The sequence below is a fragment of the Tyto alba genome, unplaced genomic scaffold, assembly GCF_018691265.1.
Source record: "Tyto alba isolate M040663 unplaced genomic scaffold, T.alba_DEE_v4.0 Super-Scaffold_29, whole genome shotgun sequence".
NCBI lineage: Eukaryota > Metazoa > Chordata > Aves > Strigiformes > Tytonidae > Tyto > Tyto alba.
Window position 1 is genome coordinate 8110152 of NW_024881303.1, and position 16617 is coordinate 8126768.

General features: G+C 46.1%; 1 protein-coding gene across 1 annotated transcript in view; it reads left to right on the forward strand.

Annotated features, from left to right (window-relative positions):
* Positions 1-14649, forward strand: part of SYT16 (synaptotagmin 16) — a 117886-nt gene extending 103237 nt beyond the window's left edge. The window contains 1 exon segment of the mRNA XM_042799099.1: positions 5854-14649. Within this exon segment, the coding sequence (XP_042655033.1) occupies positions 5854-6167 (314 nt within the window). The 3' untranslated portion in view covers positions 6168-14649.
* The last annotated feature ends 1968 nt before the right edge of the window (positions 14650-16617 follow it).

Here is a 16617-nt window from a genome sequence, read left to right on the forward strand (position 1 = left end):
AAAAGAACAACGGAAGTTTTTTCCCCTCCCAAAATAAACAGAAGCCAAGCCATTGCTTCCAGGGTAGAACTCTCCTAATTCCAAATTTCAGTTGGAGCTGAATGTTTCGTGCAAATCTGCAGTGACTCTACAGAGTAGTGTTTGCAGGAGATCTGATGCCAGGCTGTATAATAAAGGCATGCCTGTGGGCACCACTGCTAGAGGTGTGAGAAGCCAGTGTTACACATCCTTACGTCACGCCACTGCTGTTGCTGAGAAGTTGTGCAGTCATGCTTTCTGATGCGCTCTCGGGTAAAGTTCCCACCCCTTCGCGGAGGCAGCAGCGATGCATAAAGCCCAAAGTATGTTGTGGAAAGTGTTGAAAAGCCCTTGTTAGAGGAGAGTCACCTTGCACATCAGGAGAGGTGTCTGTGTTCTGCTTTAGCTGTGTAAGCCCTGACTAAAGCTGCACCTCCCCAGGGCTGGAGGCGGTAAGCTGGCTCTGCAGCCTCTCCCCGGTGAGGGCTGGCACTGTAAAATGGAGTGGACATGGGGTGTTGTGACAGCAGAGGAGGATCACCAAGGAATTGAGCTCAGAGGCTCTCTGGAAGCAGCTTTCCTTCCTGAGAGACCTGGGCATTGCTTCCAGGGAGCCCTCATCTCCTTCCCCTCCCAGCCTGTCCCTCATCTCCTGCCCTCTGCAGCCCATCCCTGCATGAAACCAGTCACCGATGCTGGCAATTCCGTCCCCTCAGGCCAAACAGTGCTCCCTGGGAGCAGTATACTCCTTTCTGCTGCATTTTAAATTAAAGGCGCTGCTGGTCTATTCCCTGATGACTCACATGTTGTGAAGATTGCCAGATACCACCCTCTCCCTGGTGTGAAAGCTGCCAGCCATGGGAGAGGGGACCTGAGCAGCAGAGATTTGGTGGAATCAGTGAAGAGAAATTGGCTCCTCAGCAGTGTATTAGGCAGCTCTCAGCTGTTGTATGATTTATAGAGTAGGCCACAAGCTGCCTCTGGCCTAATCCAGACTTTCACGATGTGGGGTTGGGAACAAAAGCTTGGGTCTAATTCTCCTCTTTGCTCTTTTCCCAATCCAGCTGCAGTGAGCCAGTTTCAGAGTGTTTCTGCCCCACTGCTGATTTAATGGGGAGGTAAAGCCATGACTAATGGAGCAACAGTTTTCTGGGTCTCAAACTGAGACCTCGCTTTGAGCTGCAGTGTACAGAGTAGCACAGAGTCAAGCTCTGGGGCTGCTTTGCCACACAATGCTGCTATTTATTATGTAGGCTAAGAGCGTGGGCATGCCAGCTGGGTGAAATTAAGCTCTAGGCCCAAGGCTTTATTTTGCTGTGGCTGTTATTAGTCTGGATTGCAGCATGCTGACATGGTTATACTGCTTTTGGAAATGAGCTAGCTTGCCTGGAGTGCAGGTGGGAAAGTCTGTACGGCACTGTGTTGTACCCTGCAGTCCACAGACCTGAGGGGTCAGGAGTCTTTGGCTGTTTATTTCCTTTCTAAATATAAATTCAAGCAGGGGGTTAGATGCTTTTGTATTGGCAGTGGTTTTGTTCACAGGTCAGCTTTATTAATAATGGTGGAGCTTAGGGGAAATGAAAGCAGAATGCATGCTATGGTCCCTGCTCTAAAAACAGGAATGTATAAATTATAGTTGATTATTCCCCTGAGTTGTCATTATCAGTTAGTTGCCTTAGAAGGATGATGACAGAAATGGGTCATTAGAAGAATTGCAGATAAACTGATTGCCTTTGCAGATGAGCTCTCAAGAGGTGTTTTATGGTTGGGGCAGTGTTGATGGAGACAGAGCAGTCTGCACAAGAAGAGGTTTGGCCAAACCTCCGGAATAAGATTATGCAGTGCCAGCCTAAAGTATGTCTGGCTTCTTGCAGCATTCCTTGATTTAGTGCTTTTCACGATGGTATTAAATGCAGAGGTGTTGATATTTTATGTGTATGTGAACATTGTTCAATCCACTCATACCAGAGGTGAAGATGAGTTTAGAGTAAAAATGATCTGCAGCAAGAACTTCTGTTCCAAAGCTTATATGGAAAGGAGAGCCTGGTGGATGCGATGCTAAAATTGATCTCAGCAAAATTAGACTTTGTTGTTGCTTCTTCACAGACTTTTGTGTAACTGTGGGCAAGATGCAGTTTCAGACACCTCCAGATATTAAGAGGTCTCACTCTTCTTCATGTCAGTGAGATAGGTCCCTAAAGAGAAGCTGAGCACTTAGGCATTTTAAAGAATATAAGCCTTAATCTCTCTTCTCCTTTTGTGCTTGACAGAGGTGGCATGAAAGTAAATACACTGAAGAGTGTAGAGTGCTGAGATACCACAGTAATGAGGCCATTACTGAATCTGAGCATGTAATTAGATGGAAAATGTTTGCCTTCATAATGAATAGATGCTCTCACACATACATTCCTCAGTAAATTTTCAAGTTCATCCTTGCTGTAGTTCCACTAATTTCACTGTGTATCTGGGGATGGATTTTCTTTGGCAAAGCCAACCAGAAGGGAGAATTTTCCATCTCAGAGGAACATACTGGACCACGGGAAGAACTAGGAAGCGTTTCCTGATGAGACACCTAAAAAGATGCTGCAAGGAGCACAATGCAGTAAGGGCAAACCACAGTCTTAAAAGGTAGTTAGTGAAGCCGAATAACAGCACAGCCTCATGCATACCAGTTCTGCAAGGCAAATTTTAGATGCTAAATATATTATCCACACCTACTCTTTTATTTCTGTTCAGGCAAGCTTGATTCTTTTGGCTGGTAAAATGCACCCAGTAGCATAAATTTGAGAAGAATTAGCAGCCTGATTTAGTTGTCACTTGCACTGGTTTTGTGCCTGTGTTTATACGGGGATGAATAGGGCTCCTGATATTAGCTCTGCCCTGAGCGTAGTCTTCTTCCAGCCTGAATGTTCTTGCCTGATCCAGATGATAGGTGCAGAATTCCCACTGACCTTGGTACTGTATAGGCAGTACTGTGGTATAGAAATCAGTAGCAGATCTGATGATGTGTATTAGAGAAAAAGCCTAATTTTCTGACTGATCTCAGAATCAGCTATATTACTCCTCACTTGCAAAAGTTGAGGCCTCAGTCAGGGATGTGACAGCCTTGAGTTTACGACTGCAAGAAACTCATCCATTCATTGCCTGGAAAATTAACTGTGACATCCTGAAACAGCGTCATATGAGGTGTTTTAGCTGTGGCACTTGCTCTAGTGTGAAAACCTAAATCATCTGTAAAGGTAGCATTGTCTACTAGATCGCTGCTGAATTATGCCACGTGTTTCTTTGGTGGTACTGATGATAAATGGGTTGACTCTTTTGGGGACCGCTCGAATGAATGTGCCTGCAGCTAGGTGTGATGAATCCCTCCTGAGCTGCCAATACTGGTGGCAGTCAGAAGGAAGGATGATAGGAATGTTTACTGAGAGGAAAATCTAGACCTCAGTCCTCTCCCTGTCTTCTCAGAAAAAGAGATAATCATGTGTGGATGACCTTTCCCTCAAGTGGCAGGGGAAGATAAGCTAAAAAAAGTACTTAATCTGCTGTTAGCTACGTTGGACATTGCCATGCTCAGGTGGGATGGCAGCGAGGGTGTTTGCAGCAGTCCCTGACTGTGTACTGCTGCTCCGCTCTGCTCATCCCCTGCCCCAGCACCGCCGGGGAAACCCTCCCAGGAGCTGCCGAGGGGCAGGACCTCGCCGGGGCTGCTCCATGCTCCACCTCTGCCCTTGCTGACCGTACCCAGCCCCTGCTGTGATCCCAAACAAATCCCCTCACCCTCAGCAAAACCCTCAGAGGGTACTGGGGAAAACGACATGACTCCAAGAATATATCTAGAGAAAAATGGAGGGTTTGGGCCAGGAGCAAATAGGAAGGGTCTCGTCTCCATTAATTTCTAGGTCTCGCCACTCGCCTCTCTTGCATGTCAGCAGAAACAAGCCCCTTCAGCTTTCGGCCTGTAAATGGGGATTGGTTTGGAAATATACTGAAATTTTGTAGAAAATGTAAGTGTTCAGTTTGAAAGAAAGAAAAGTTTTAAAATTCGAACAGGGAATTGTACTAATTAGCTGTTTGTATTTAAAATTCAGCCTCGTGGAGATCTTTCACTATTTTGAAATCCCCTCCTCACAAAAAAAGGGTGAATATATGAAAAAATAAAACATAAAACCTCTACTCCCCACTTATATTTATTTCCGGGGAGTTCCCCGCAGCTTCAGACCAGCAGCCTTCCACATGAAGAATGCTTCAGCTCATGTTACGCTTTGTCAGTGCAAAGCAAAGTGACATCTCTATGAGTACTGGAAGAGATTGTGGCTGGTAGTTACCTTGCGTGGTTTCACGTTGAGTCGAGCCAGAAGAGAGAGTCGTCTCTTGGGCTTTGTGTTTCTGATGGGTCTGAAGTTGTTACAGATTTCAGTCCCTCAGTGCCACCAACATTGAATATTGCTGTGGGAATTAGTCCACCTCTTGATAAAGCAGTTCTTTCCTTCCCAGATACAATCAGGAAACTATTTCATGTCAGAGCTCTGCTTTTCTAACGAGTGCGTCTTTGTTGGCAAGATCTACTTCATCTCCAGTGTTACACTGGGAGCCAAGCTGGCACCTCCAGCTAATGATTGGACTGAACTTTCTGTGCAGTAACTTGATAGCTGTACAGCTGTGCAGGCTCATAATTTGCTCCTCGATTGTCAGTCTCCTGACAGCTTTTTCAGTGGAACAGTTTGAGAGGAGCGGAAAGCCCTGCATTGGAGACACAGAAGTGTTTTCACACCTGAAGTGTAATTTCACACCTTGTGTTGCTCAGTAGATAAGTGCGTAAAATAGCACATCAGACGGGAACAGAAGAGGATAGACATGCTGTAGACAAGAGACGGAGGCTTGTTATTTATTTCCTATCTTCAGCACACTCTGAAGTAATACTCACTTGCAGAAACCCAGGCACAGATTTCGAAGGGGTTAGGAGGGGACTTTTCTAGCCAAGTGATCGGTTACTGTCATGTGCAGAGCAAGGTGAAAACTTACACTGAGCTGGGTCTGTGGAGCTTTGGGACCACAGAGTTCTGCCTGAGACCACAGTGTTAACGATCACTTAACAGAGGTGAACTAATTAAAACAGGAGTCAGCAAGAGTTTTAAGAGTGGACTTACAGGAACACTGACTTGGACCATCCCTTCCTGTCTCTACTAAGAATTTTTACTCCTTGTATTGACTTAAATAGTGAATAAAATTGACCTTGAGTCCAAAAAGTAAGATGAGAATTTTGAAAAAGCCTTGAAACTGTCACGCGAGATCAAATAATTCCACCGTCTCTGCAGGTTTCCTTTCCCTCCTTTTTAGGACCCTTTTTGTTTGCTATCTCAAATAATAGGTCATAGAGGCATCCTTCCAAAGGAGGGTGGTGGAGGGGCAAGTGCAGCCAAGGGAAGCCCTGGCAAGACAACCCCAACAAAGCTTAATTGTGAGGGAGAAGAGGGGAAGGTAGAGACACACCATTTGATGTGGAAAATCTGTAGTGATGCTCATAGTTAGTCTTAGACAGGTTTGCTAGGCTTGGCAACCAGATTTCCTGTTCTTTCCAAGAGAGCAGGGCTAAAACACACATCAGTTTTCTTCCTTTTTCTCCCTAGCTGAATATGAGAAAATCCAAGAGGTGCTTTCACCTGCTGATTCTCATCCCACAGATTTTACTAAGGAGAACAGTCCAGACCTCATCTGTTATTCACTGCAGACAAAGATGCTCTACTTGGAGTTTTTTGGGGTGTTTTTTGACCACTTGGGGCTTTCATTTAGTCTGTCATCTGTGCCAAACATATTATTTCCTCTTTTTTGTCCTAGACACCTACGGGAAGCTCTGCCTGCTCAACTCTGTGGGTCAGGAGATGTCTCGCTGCAAGACCTCCATCCGCCGAGGACAGCCCAACCCTGTCTACAAGGAAACTTTCATCTTCCAGGTTGCCCTCTTCCAGCTCTCTGATGTCACGCTAATGGTCTCCATATACAACAGGCGCAGCATGAAGCGCAAAGAGATGATCGGCTGGATTTCTATGGGTCAGAACAGCAGTGGAGAGGAAGAGCAAAGTCATTGGCAGGAAATGAAGGAGTCGAAGGGGACGCAAGTCTGCAGGTGGCACACGCTGCTGGAGTCCTAGGGGTTAGCAGGGCAGCCTGCGGGTCCTGGGACTGTGGGCAGTCTTCCCTTGTCCTCAGTCAGCAGAAAACAGCTATCCCATGGCAAGCGCCATGCTCTGACAGGTCGCATACACTTTAATCTGACTTTTCAGTGTCAGCAGTCATGGGTATTACAGGTGGCAAGGCCTGGGAAGCAAGTTCAGTTCTTGTCTTTCCAAGTTATCCTGCGTTTTCTACATCCAGATAATTAAACCTAAGGAGAAGCAATGGGAATACCTACAAAATCCTTTCCTTGGTCATTGTCTTGCTCATTTTGTTGTAGGCTTAACCATCACGGACTGATTTTAATGCTGTTTTCTTCTGGGGTAAACTCTTCCCTTCCTCCCCTTATTTATATTAATGAAGTTTGCAAATATTCTTGACACGCAGATAGCTCACAGAAAGGCTAACCTGCATGCAGATCACGTTCTCTCCCTTTTATTATCATATTTCTAAGTCCTAGAAGTAAGCATTTGATACCACTGTAGACTGGATGATATATTTTTCAGCAGCATGGGAAAACACTCTTGAATTCTCTGTCAACTTTTAAGTGCCTAGACATTACTACTGTTCTGTACTAACAATTGATATTAGGACTAAACACTATCAGTATTTTTAATTAGGCATCCTGTGCACTTGTTAGCCTGCGTTGCCATAGGTTTGCACGGGAGATAACTATCATCACTTTTATATTGGAGTTATACAATGCATGTGTAGATGCTTACTCGAAGTTCATGGCTTCTGTCATCACAAATACCAAAAAAGACCAGAACAAGCTGCACATACACCTTTGTGCCTGAATCACTCTTTCCTGCATCATTGTTTTGCCCATGTGTTACTTTGGTTTTTAAAAGTGAGGTTCATTCAGGAAAGCGTTTCTGTGAGCATTACACAGGAAGGCTTTAGATTCATGGTTTCTCTGCAGTTCAGTTAAGCACAGCTCAGTTTGCTCAGGGCTCGTCTTCAAATGTGCAATCCTGTAATATCTGCTCGGGACCTGAAAGGGGACCGTTTTTGGCACACTGAGCAGTAGAGGGTGCCAGACCATGTCACCTCGTCTTTGGGGCGAGCTCTCCTGCAGGCAAGGAGTAGGGTCCAGGGGACCCCCCTAAGGGGCTGCTGGCTCTGCTGAACTAATGCCAGAGAAAAGTGTTACTCTTCCTGCCTCTAACTGCAAATGTTGCAAGGAACAGGCTTGCTGGAAGAGGTGATGACACTTCTATGTAGTTACTTTTCAGACAGTATTTTCTTTTCCATTTTAATCTTTTTTCCCCGACTCTGTGAGTTCAAGTCATGGAGACAATGAATAGGGGGTGTGTCTTAGTCTGCTGCTTGACCACTGAAAGTTTACTGGGTGTGAGCTGTCGCGACGCTGTGTGCGACACAGAAGAGGGTGTTCATCCTCTAGTGCAGTGCTGGTGTGTAGACAGTAAGGTGCTGCCACCTTCAAATGCTGTCAGCTGCCCAATTTCCTGTTCTCTGCGCTCTCTAGGAGAGGACTGGCATTTCTCCACTCCTGCTGATAGCAAGACACAGGAAATATTTTTCTTTAAAGGTTTGCCTGTACTGAATCACTTCATGTTTTGTTTTTGTCATTTACTGAGACCTGGCACCAAATTCTGCTTCCTACTGCACCACAGCTGTCTCCTTCCCTTCAGCGGTGCTGTGCAAATCTAACTAGTGCAAGGTTTGGCACTGGCTGTTTGACCAAAACTGAGCCTGGGCGCTGGCTTGCATCGCATCCAAGCTAGCCAGACCCTGCAGGGCAGTGGTGTGATACACACGGGTTATCACTTGGTGTCCTACACACAGGCTTTGTCTGTCCTCATGAGGCAGATGGAATAATCTGCATGTAGCAGGACTTCTGGTATAGGTGAGACAAATTATTCTACACACCATGGTTTTATATATTCTTATCACTTACCTCTCCAAGCATCGTTTTTCCAGTGAGACCGGTGGGTATGCTATGGAGGAGGGTTGCCCTCCACTGCCTAGGGAAGCTAGCGTAATATCTGGCTTTGCTCTACTGGGGCTTTGTGTCACAAAGCAGGATCTAACCCAAATAACAGCTCAGCAAACAAATACATTTTTGACTGCACTGTTAATGCTGCTGTATTACCAATGCGAGATTAAATGAGCATTTGAGTGGTAGCCAGCAGAATAGAAATGGGTTTTTATCATGTACTTTTCTTCTGCGAAAAAAGTAGAGGAAACAGCCCAAATCAAACAGTGCATTTGCTGGTTTCAGTTGTTTTCCAATCTCTGAGTCTTTTTTCCTGAACTGCGTCAAATGTATATACAAGTGTTTATAAGTAATCTTATTACCTGGGATGTGTATGTATAATAAATTTACTGAGATTCTCTTCATAACTTCTTTAACCTGCAAAGTGTTGCTTATGCTTAATGATTAGCTAAGGGAAATGTGTAAGTTGATAGTACGTTTCAGCAGTGAACTGGAGATAACCCAGATTTATAATAGTGTGATTAAAAAAAAACCTTGGAAAAGTTAATTTTAAAAAGCAATGAAGCAAACTGGTTTTGGACTTCCATGCTGTTTTCACATCAAGATCTTTTCTGAAGATACAGCATTAAAGGAATTGAATTTTAATATATAATTTCAGTGTAGAATATTAGGAGTCAGAGGAAAGCAAGTGAAAATAGCTTTCTTAGAGTAAGTTAATATCTGAGCACATTTTAAAACTTTGCTTTCAGATAGAAGCAGGTTGCTGCATCACTGCAAAATTTTGGCCTGATATTTTACCAGAAAAACTTGGAGGGAAGGGAAAAGGGGTGAGACGAGGGGAGCACTGTTTTTTTGGAGCTGCGGCTGAACCTGTTGGTGCATCCACGTGGAGCAGTGCATTTGTGAGGTTCATTAAGCTCCTACAGAAGCAATGGAGGAATTCAGGAGTCTTGGGGTGAACACAGTGATGAGGGTGCTCATGCTTGCTCGCCATTTTGGGGGGATTTTTGTTGATTTTGTGGTTTCTTTTGCTTTTCAGTATTGACACTCTGTGAAGTGAAGGCTTTGCAGCAGCTCCACCGTATTCCAGAGCTCCCGTAATTCTTTCCATTGACAGATTGAATTAATCATTGCTAATATTGATACAGGCTTGGCTTGTGCTCATGGTCTTTCTTATGTAAATACCACTGCCCTTTCAGTCACTGCTTTAACCCCTTGTTTCCTTTAGAAATGGCTGACAAGACTGAATTTCCAGAAAGATTTCCATTCCCTGGGAATCGTGACTTGCAGTTGGCTCCCAGCTGGCCATAGTTGATAGAATTGGGGCCCTGTGCTCCACTGGCCTCCGCTCACATGGGTGCTGATGCTGATACTTGATCTCTGCTTCTGTGGGGCTCCAAGAGGGGGGGAGAGCCGTGGGACATTCAGCGTGCGGGAAAGCAGCGGCTGCCCTGGTTCTGGGACTGCTTGGGCACTTGCAAGTCCAGATTATGGAGGTTCCTAATGCACTCATGTTTTCTAAGATAATTCATCCCCTTTTGACATCACTGCCTTGTAGCTTATTTGAATTTTCTTCTCTTGGGGAAAAAAGAAAAAAAAAAAAAGCCTGAAACCCCACGAAACTATTGTGTGAGAAGGAGCTAACTGCACTGGCATAAGCCCAGGATGTGGTGGGCAAGTGCTCTGGATGCATCTCTATCTCAAACAGCATTGTTCAGCTGGTTGCAGTCTGTTCCTCTCTTGGTGTCTCTCCAGCCAGCATGCCCCTGTCCTGCTAGGCTCTGTGCTGTTACTTTATTTTTTGTTTTTAACGTGTATCAACAACAGAACGGAATGATCTCCCCACATTTATATTCCCTGACTTTCAACTGATGCCCACAGAAACGAGTACCTCTTTTAGCCCATGGACCTACAGCTGTAGCTTACTGAAGTGCCCATTTGTAAAGGCTTTACCTGGATGGTCTGCTATGTCATTTGATTTGTTTGGGTTTCTTTTTTACATATGTCTTTAATTACCTGAACCATGCTGTGGGCAGCTCACTCCTGTCGCTCTGGCTTCTCTGTGTTTCCCTCGCAGGGCAATATGAGTTGTGCAGCTCCTGGGGCACACGAACAATACTTGGATATATTCTTAGCGGCTGCAGATCCTGAGAAGTTATTTGGTGCTTTGCAAAGTGGGCTGATCTTCAGTCATGAATGTCTGTAGATGATCTTGGACACACAGAACCAAAGGCTGCCAGCTGCTGTTGATCAGCTCTCCAGCATAAAGGCTAGGGTGGCAGCTCGGCAGAGGAACAGGCGTTTCCTCTGGTGGCAGTTCATTTTCTCCTTCAGTTGAAGCTGGTCCTTGGTGACCTTGGAGTTAGTGTGCCTGCAGAGCTTTCTTTCCACTCCCATATTTATCATCATCTTTAATCTGTATGATCACTGCACTTCATCTCTCTGCCTCTCAGCTGCCTTCTGCCCTTCACCACAAAAGGTGGACAGGAAGGCTGAGCAAAGAATGTGGCCTTCCCTATCGCATTATCCCAGGGCTCAAGGGAAGCTGACTCCTGGAGAGGTCATCTTCAAGTTACGATGCTCATTGTCAAGACCTTGCCTCCCTGATCTCTAGTCCGCTTGTGGAGTTTGAAGCTTGTTGGTTGGGCTGTGATAATTTAGTAATCACAAAGTAGTGACACCCTTTCACCTCAGTGTGGACTGAGTTAATGACAGAGGAAACAACCTGTTCTGTATTTGCTTTCTTCTGTTTTTGTTTTTTTTTTTTTTTTTTGGTTTGTTTTTTTTTTTTTTTTTTTGTAAGCATTGTGTTCTCTAAAAGGACAACAGAGCCTGAAGGAATTAGTATGCAGGAGCATCCACTTTCCATTTAAAATGTATTAAGTGTGAAGTTTGCAACTATGGTTTGAGGGGGGGAAAAAAAAAAACAACAAACAAATAATAAAAAAACAGCCAGAACAGCCAGGGTTTGTAGAAGAGCTCACACTTTGAATGAGGCAGGTTTTTCCCTTCAGTGTGCGCTACCCCAGCAAATACGTTCTCATACCCCAGGCAGTGACGCTGGCTTCCAACTGATCTGCTTCTGTGATAAAAGCAGGCAGAAGCTGACAGATCCTAAAGCCTGGAAAGACATACAGGATAATTCAGCATAGCTGGTTTGAGTGTTTATTTGGAATCTGGTGCAGATTTAACAAGCTGTCATGCAAGAAATGAAAACCCCAAGCAGTGGCTGGGGAGGCGGTGGGGAGGGAAGGCTCTCAGTGTGCTTGTGCTGTGTAGAGCTGAGAGTTTGCTAACTCTGTACTCCAGAAAGCAGCACAGCCAGGCTGCAGTGGCATCAAGCCTGAGGTGAAACCCGGTTTCTCTGCATGATTCCTGAGCTCCAGATCTGCTGAAGGCACACAGCTTTTTTTCTTTTTTTTTTTTTTTTCTTCCAGTGCAGAGTGAGCTTGTGTCTTCCTGCAGCCTATGCTGTAGGCCTTAAGAAATGAGTGTGTAAATATTTTGTCTCTCACAGCAGCCCAAGGTCATCTTTCTGGAACAGCAAACAGGCACAGAATCCAAAGAAGATCAGTCTGTCATGTGAGTAAGGTTAGCATCTGCACTTACAAATGACAAAGGCTATTAATCCTCATGCTGTAATCCCCAAGCTGTTTGCCAGCTGGCAGCAGGAAGATGTTCCCGCTCAACCCACACAGCTATCCATGTTTTTTCACCTTTATGAAGCAGATATAGGTCAATACTGTAGCTTGGATAAAGAACTTGGTAGATACCATTCATCTCTTCTGGCGTTACAATCCCTCTCTTCTCCACACAAGCCATCTGTACAAACGAGGGTGTAAGAGGATTGCTGCAGGCTGGGCTCTCCCTGTGCTGCTCCCCCAAAATAGAAGGATGAAGGTGAGATTTTTTTTTCCCTCCTCTGCTCCTGAGTTTGTCATGGCAGGATGAATTTTAAGAACTTGCTGCAGAGCTGAACAGCCCAAGAAAAGCTCTGTCACTAGACAGGTCTTTATACACAGAGCAGGGAAAACCCAGTGCTTGTAAAAGGCAGATAAATGTCCCATGTTGAGACTTTTTGATCCTAATTTGGGAACATGCATGGGATTTGGCCGTTGCCCATCACAGGGACCAAAACCCCTGAATCCTGTGAAGTACCACTGATGAAGCACAAGGAAGCCTGCCACTTGACAGCAATGCAGACAGGCTGTGATAATCCATACGATCTTACACGACAAAGAACTGTGCACTCACCATGTTGCATCCAGTGAGCATTAGGCAGCTGAGGTTGGAAAAGGTTGAAGGCACCCAAGAGCCAGATGGGAGCTATGAAGCTCCATTCAGACCTGTTAGTCACTTGTCTCCTTTAGAAAATTGGAAAGCAAATTGTTGGGTTTTACTCAACAAAAGTGATTTAACAGAAACCGCAGATCCTTGGGCAGCTGCAGGTGTGAGGAAGTGAGGACATCACCTCTTGGCTCTTGCATTTCCTCCCAGCTGTAAATGGGTGACCACTGAATAGATAGCAAATACTCTGGCAGTGTCTATCCCCTGTAATGTCATACCCAGTGTGGGCTGATCTCGTTGAGTAACAAGAGACAAAAAGCTGATCTAGGCCACGGGTGAAGAACGAGAAGGATTCAGGATTCAGACAAAAGCTATATTCTTTCCTGACTCCCACAACCATTAATTAGCCTTGACCTCCAGGGAAGGCATTTTACTGTGCCAAATACTTCCCTCTCCCTTAATTTCTCAGACTTGGGAGAACGTTGCAAATCTCTCTCTTCATTAGCAGCTGGGAAAAATCATACAATTTTTCCAGCTTTCCTCACCCCTGTTATGACCTGTTAACGGTTTCCAGGTGCTTTTCCTTCATGCTGTCTCCATCATTGCATCTCCCATCCTCTCATTAGTGTCTATAGTGCTCTGCTCCAAGTCAGGTCCATGCCTCATAGCAATATTTTATGTTCACGGTGCTCAGGATAAAACCTATCCTCCAATCTCTTCCTGTTACTACGTGGCACCTCAAGCACAAGTTTTCCAATTAAACTGGTACCACATCTCTCCCGTGGTCCTCTGCTGGCATCGCTGTGGTTTTTGTCCTGCTGTATTCTCAGCTGTAACCACTTCATTGACTTTTTCCCAGCAGAGGGTTTTGTTTGTCGAGAAGAGTAAATGAAGTAATCATTTGGTAGACTTACCATTTAAATACTGCGTGGCATTTATATGTGTGTATATAAAAATGTTTTTTTGTGGTAGAGTGCTCCCAGGCATTTGCATGAAGCACATCTCAATGTGTATTTGACTGTTGATTTAAATGTCCTGTATATAGTAAGTTATTTTTAGTGTGCACTGGTGTTCTTTCTTATATTGGAACGATACACCATTTCTGACAGGTATGAGTATTTGTTGTCCCACCACTGCACTCCCAGCTGGACACTGGCGATGGGGTGGCTGGGGTGTGTGTGTGCATCTCCTCTTCCCCCGCGCGCCCGGTCACGCAGCGGTCCTTCCCCGGCCTCCCCCCGCTGCCGGGGAGCGCGGCCGCAGGGCAGCGTTGTAAGCCCACTTCCTGCATCTCCCTCCGGGTGTTTAGTAGAATAATCCACCCTTCAGGTTTTTCCTTTCATTGCTCTCGTATCCTCGGCACAGACCGTGGGCAGGTAGCGAGCAGGTTGGTTTTCTGAGTAATTCAGCCCCGTGGCTGAGGGTACGTCAAGAGTAATAGAGATCTCGGATCTCCTTTCCCAGCCTGAGATGTACAAGCACAAAATTTATCTATAAATTGATGACCTTAAATAATAACAGTACAGACAAATTAATAAAAATGCTGGGTCCCTAACTTCTGTCGGTACAAAAGCAAGGCTTCTAGAGCTTGAATTTATTGCTGAATTATTTTTATGATAAATACATCTATAAAAGGAGAATTGCTCATACTGTGAAGGTTATAAGAAACAAATTCATATACCCTTTTCACTTTTGTAAAGTTCAAAGATATGCACTGAAAATTGTACCTTCAATCTAGTTAATAAATGGCTGATATTGACTGGTGAGGCCACCGGAATGGTATGAGCATCAGTTCACTTGCTCTGTGTGTGATTGAAAGAGATATCCGAAGTGCAAAACTGTGATAAAAAAGATGAAAAATACGATGAAAAGATGTTTGGATATTCAACAGGAAGAGTGGTATGGGTTTATTCTTAGCTTTTCATGTACTTGACAATGAAACATTTTTATTCTACTTAAGTGCTAACGTGCATGATCATACAATATATTGCCTTTCGCTAATTATATGCTGCGTTAGGAATACTAATGTCTAGATGATATCTGACTGGAAAAAAAAAAAGCTGCATCTTCTGCAGAATTCTGAGCTGAAATTATCCACACACACATACAACCATCCACACCTTAGAAACAGTCTTATTTTGTTATGGTGAACGCTGTTGTTACAGGTTTTTATCAATAAAATAGAAGCAGATGGCTCATGTAGACATGCAAAACTGGTGTATCTTCCTTTTTGTTCGTATTGTGGCAGAACCGAGTGAATATGCATCAAGGAGAGGTGGATGTGTTTTGTTAGGAACAGAGATGCAGGTGTCCGGTGCATAATGCATAACTGGGAGGAATGGGAAATATCCCCCCCGCCTTGGTCCCCCTGTCCACCCGCATGGCCAGAGGGGCCCTGCAGCAGCAGGTGGAAGCTGCTGGGGGGGCTTTGGGGGACTGATGAGGTTCCCATGCCCCACTGTGTCTCTGCCTCCCCCTCTATACCACTTTCCAGCCAGCTCTACGTGGGGAGGGAAAAGTGCTGGCTACGCGTTCGGCATCTGCTGTTCCCCCAGCTCTCATCCAGCCCCTGGCAGGACTTGGGGGAGCAGCCCCTCTCCCCCAGCTCTGTGGTGGTCCCCCAGCCATCGGTTCTCCTCTACACCCGCAAATGTGTTGGTGCCTGCACCAGGGCACGCGTGGGGCAGTGTCACCCGTGTGTCTCCTGTGTGAGGATACCGGATTTGTGGGCATCCTGGCCATGTGTACGGGACGCGGAGGGATGCCCCTGTAGCGGTCGGGGTGGCCACGGGCTGGATGTGTTTTGCTTTGGAAACAGAGGTGAGAGCTCCAGTGTTGGGCTGGAGAGCTGAAATTGGGCTGATAGGAGGCCAGGCACATCACCGGAGCAGTGAGGGGTATGTCTTTATCTGGCGGGCGCTTGTGCTTGCACGTACCTCTGGTCATGATGTATTTGTGTGTGTTGTGTACTTCTACCAGGTTGCAGCTGTAATTATGCCTGCGTTAAGTCAGAGAAAGAAGTTAAAAAAAAAAAAAAATTCCAAAACTGTGTTTTTTGAACAGGGGTTAGTTTGTTCCTCTCAGAATAGCAGTGCTGTCTTTGAGGGAGACATGAGAAACCACGATTTCTGAATCCCTGCTGGCATCCGCAGGGCTGGCTTTCCAGGACCAGCCCAGAAATAGAGTTTCTTTTTCTGGTGACGGTTGGTAGCTTCAGTCCCTGGAAGCCTCAGCAACAGTGGCTGATACGAGCCGCGCCTGGGTACACGGAAAACTCAGCTTCATCTGAAAGACGGGGGGAAAATGGGGGGTATTCTGGGAGGCTCAGAGAGACACGAGGCAGTTTGGAAAAACTTACCCGCCTTGGTGCAACTTGGTGATGAAATATGTGTTTTGTGGAGGACTAACGTTGGTGGGATGACCAGCTGAGAGGGGTGGGAAAGGGCTGGTGAAGTTTTACGTATTTGGAGACCTGGGGAGCGGGGCTGGCTGCAAAGGGGGGGGCTGGGGGGGTTTCCTCTGGGCTGCAATCAGCCCCCCGGCAGCTCCTCGGGGCACAGAGCGGGGTCGGCAGAACCAGGCGCTGTCTGCGACTTGCTCGGGGGGTTGGGAGCTGGGGTGGGCACCGGTGCCGAGTCAGGGCTGGGCTCTCCTGGCCTGGTTATTCACCGCGCTGTTTCACCCCACGCGTTTTTCTGAAAACCCCTTAAAATTCACCCTGCCCATCAGCTGGCCTCAATTCCCCTGCCAACCCCACCCTATGTAAACCCCAGGCCGAGGGGTTCCGGCAATTACCCTGAGGGACTTGGGCACCCCTGGGCACTCCACACGTGCTTCGCTGTTCCTGCAGTCTGGCGCTGTCCTTGTGGGAACGTCCTCAGCCGCTGTGTGGTGACAAAGGAGCTGGTGGTATTGTCACAGTGGGTGGGTTTTCTCAGCCTGATCACCAGCACGGGGTTAGACAGAATGGGTTTTGTTTTATTCCTCCGGGCAGAGCTGCCTTTGTCCCCGTGTGAGCTCGGCACACTCTACGCTGAAGCTGCTGGCGTTGAACTTGGAGCAGGGAATGGGCCATATGTCTTGGTGCCAAGATTTGGGCAGCTTGGCCCGAATGAGGCTGCCCATAAAATCAGTGGTGAAATACTTGGGCTTTCTATGTGCTTGCTGTATAACACTGCCGT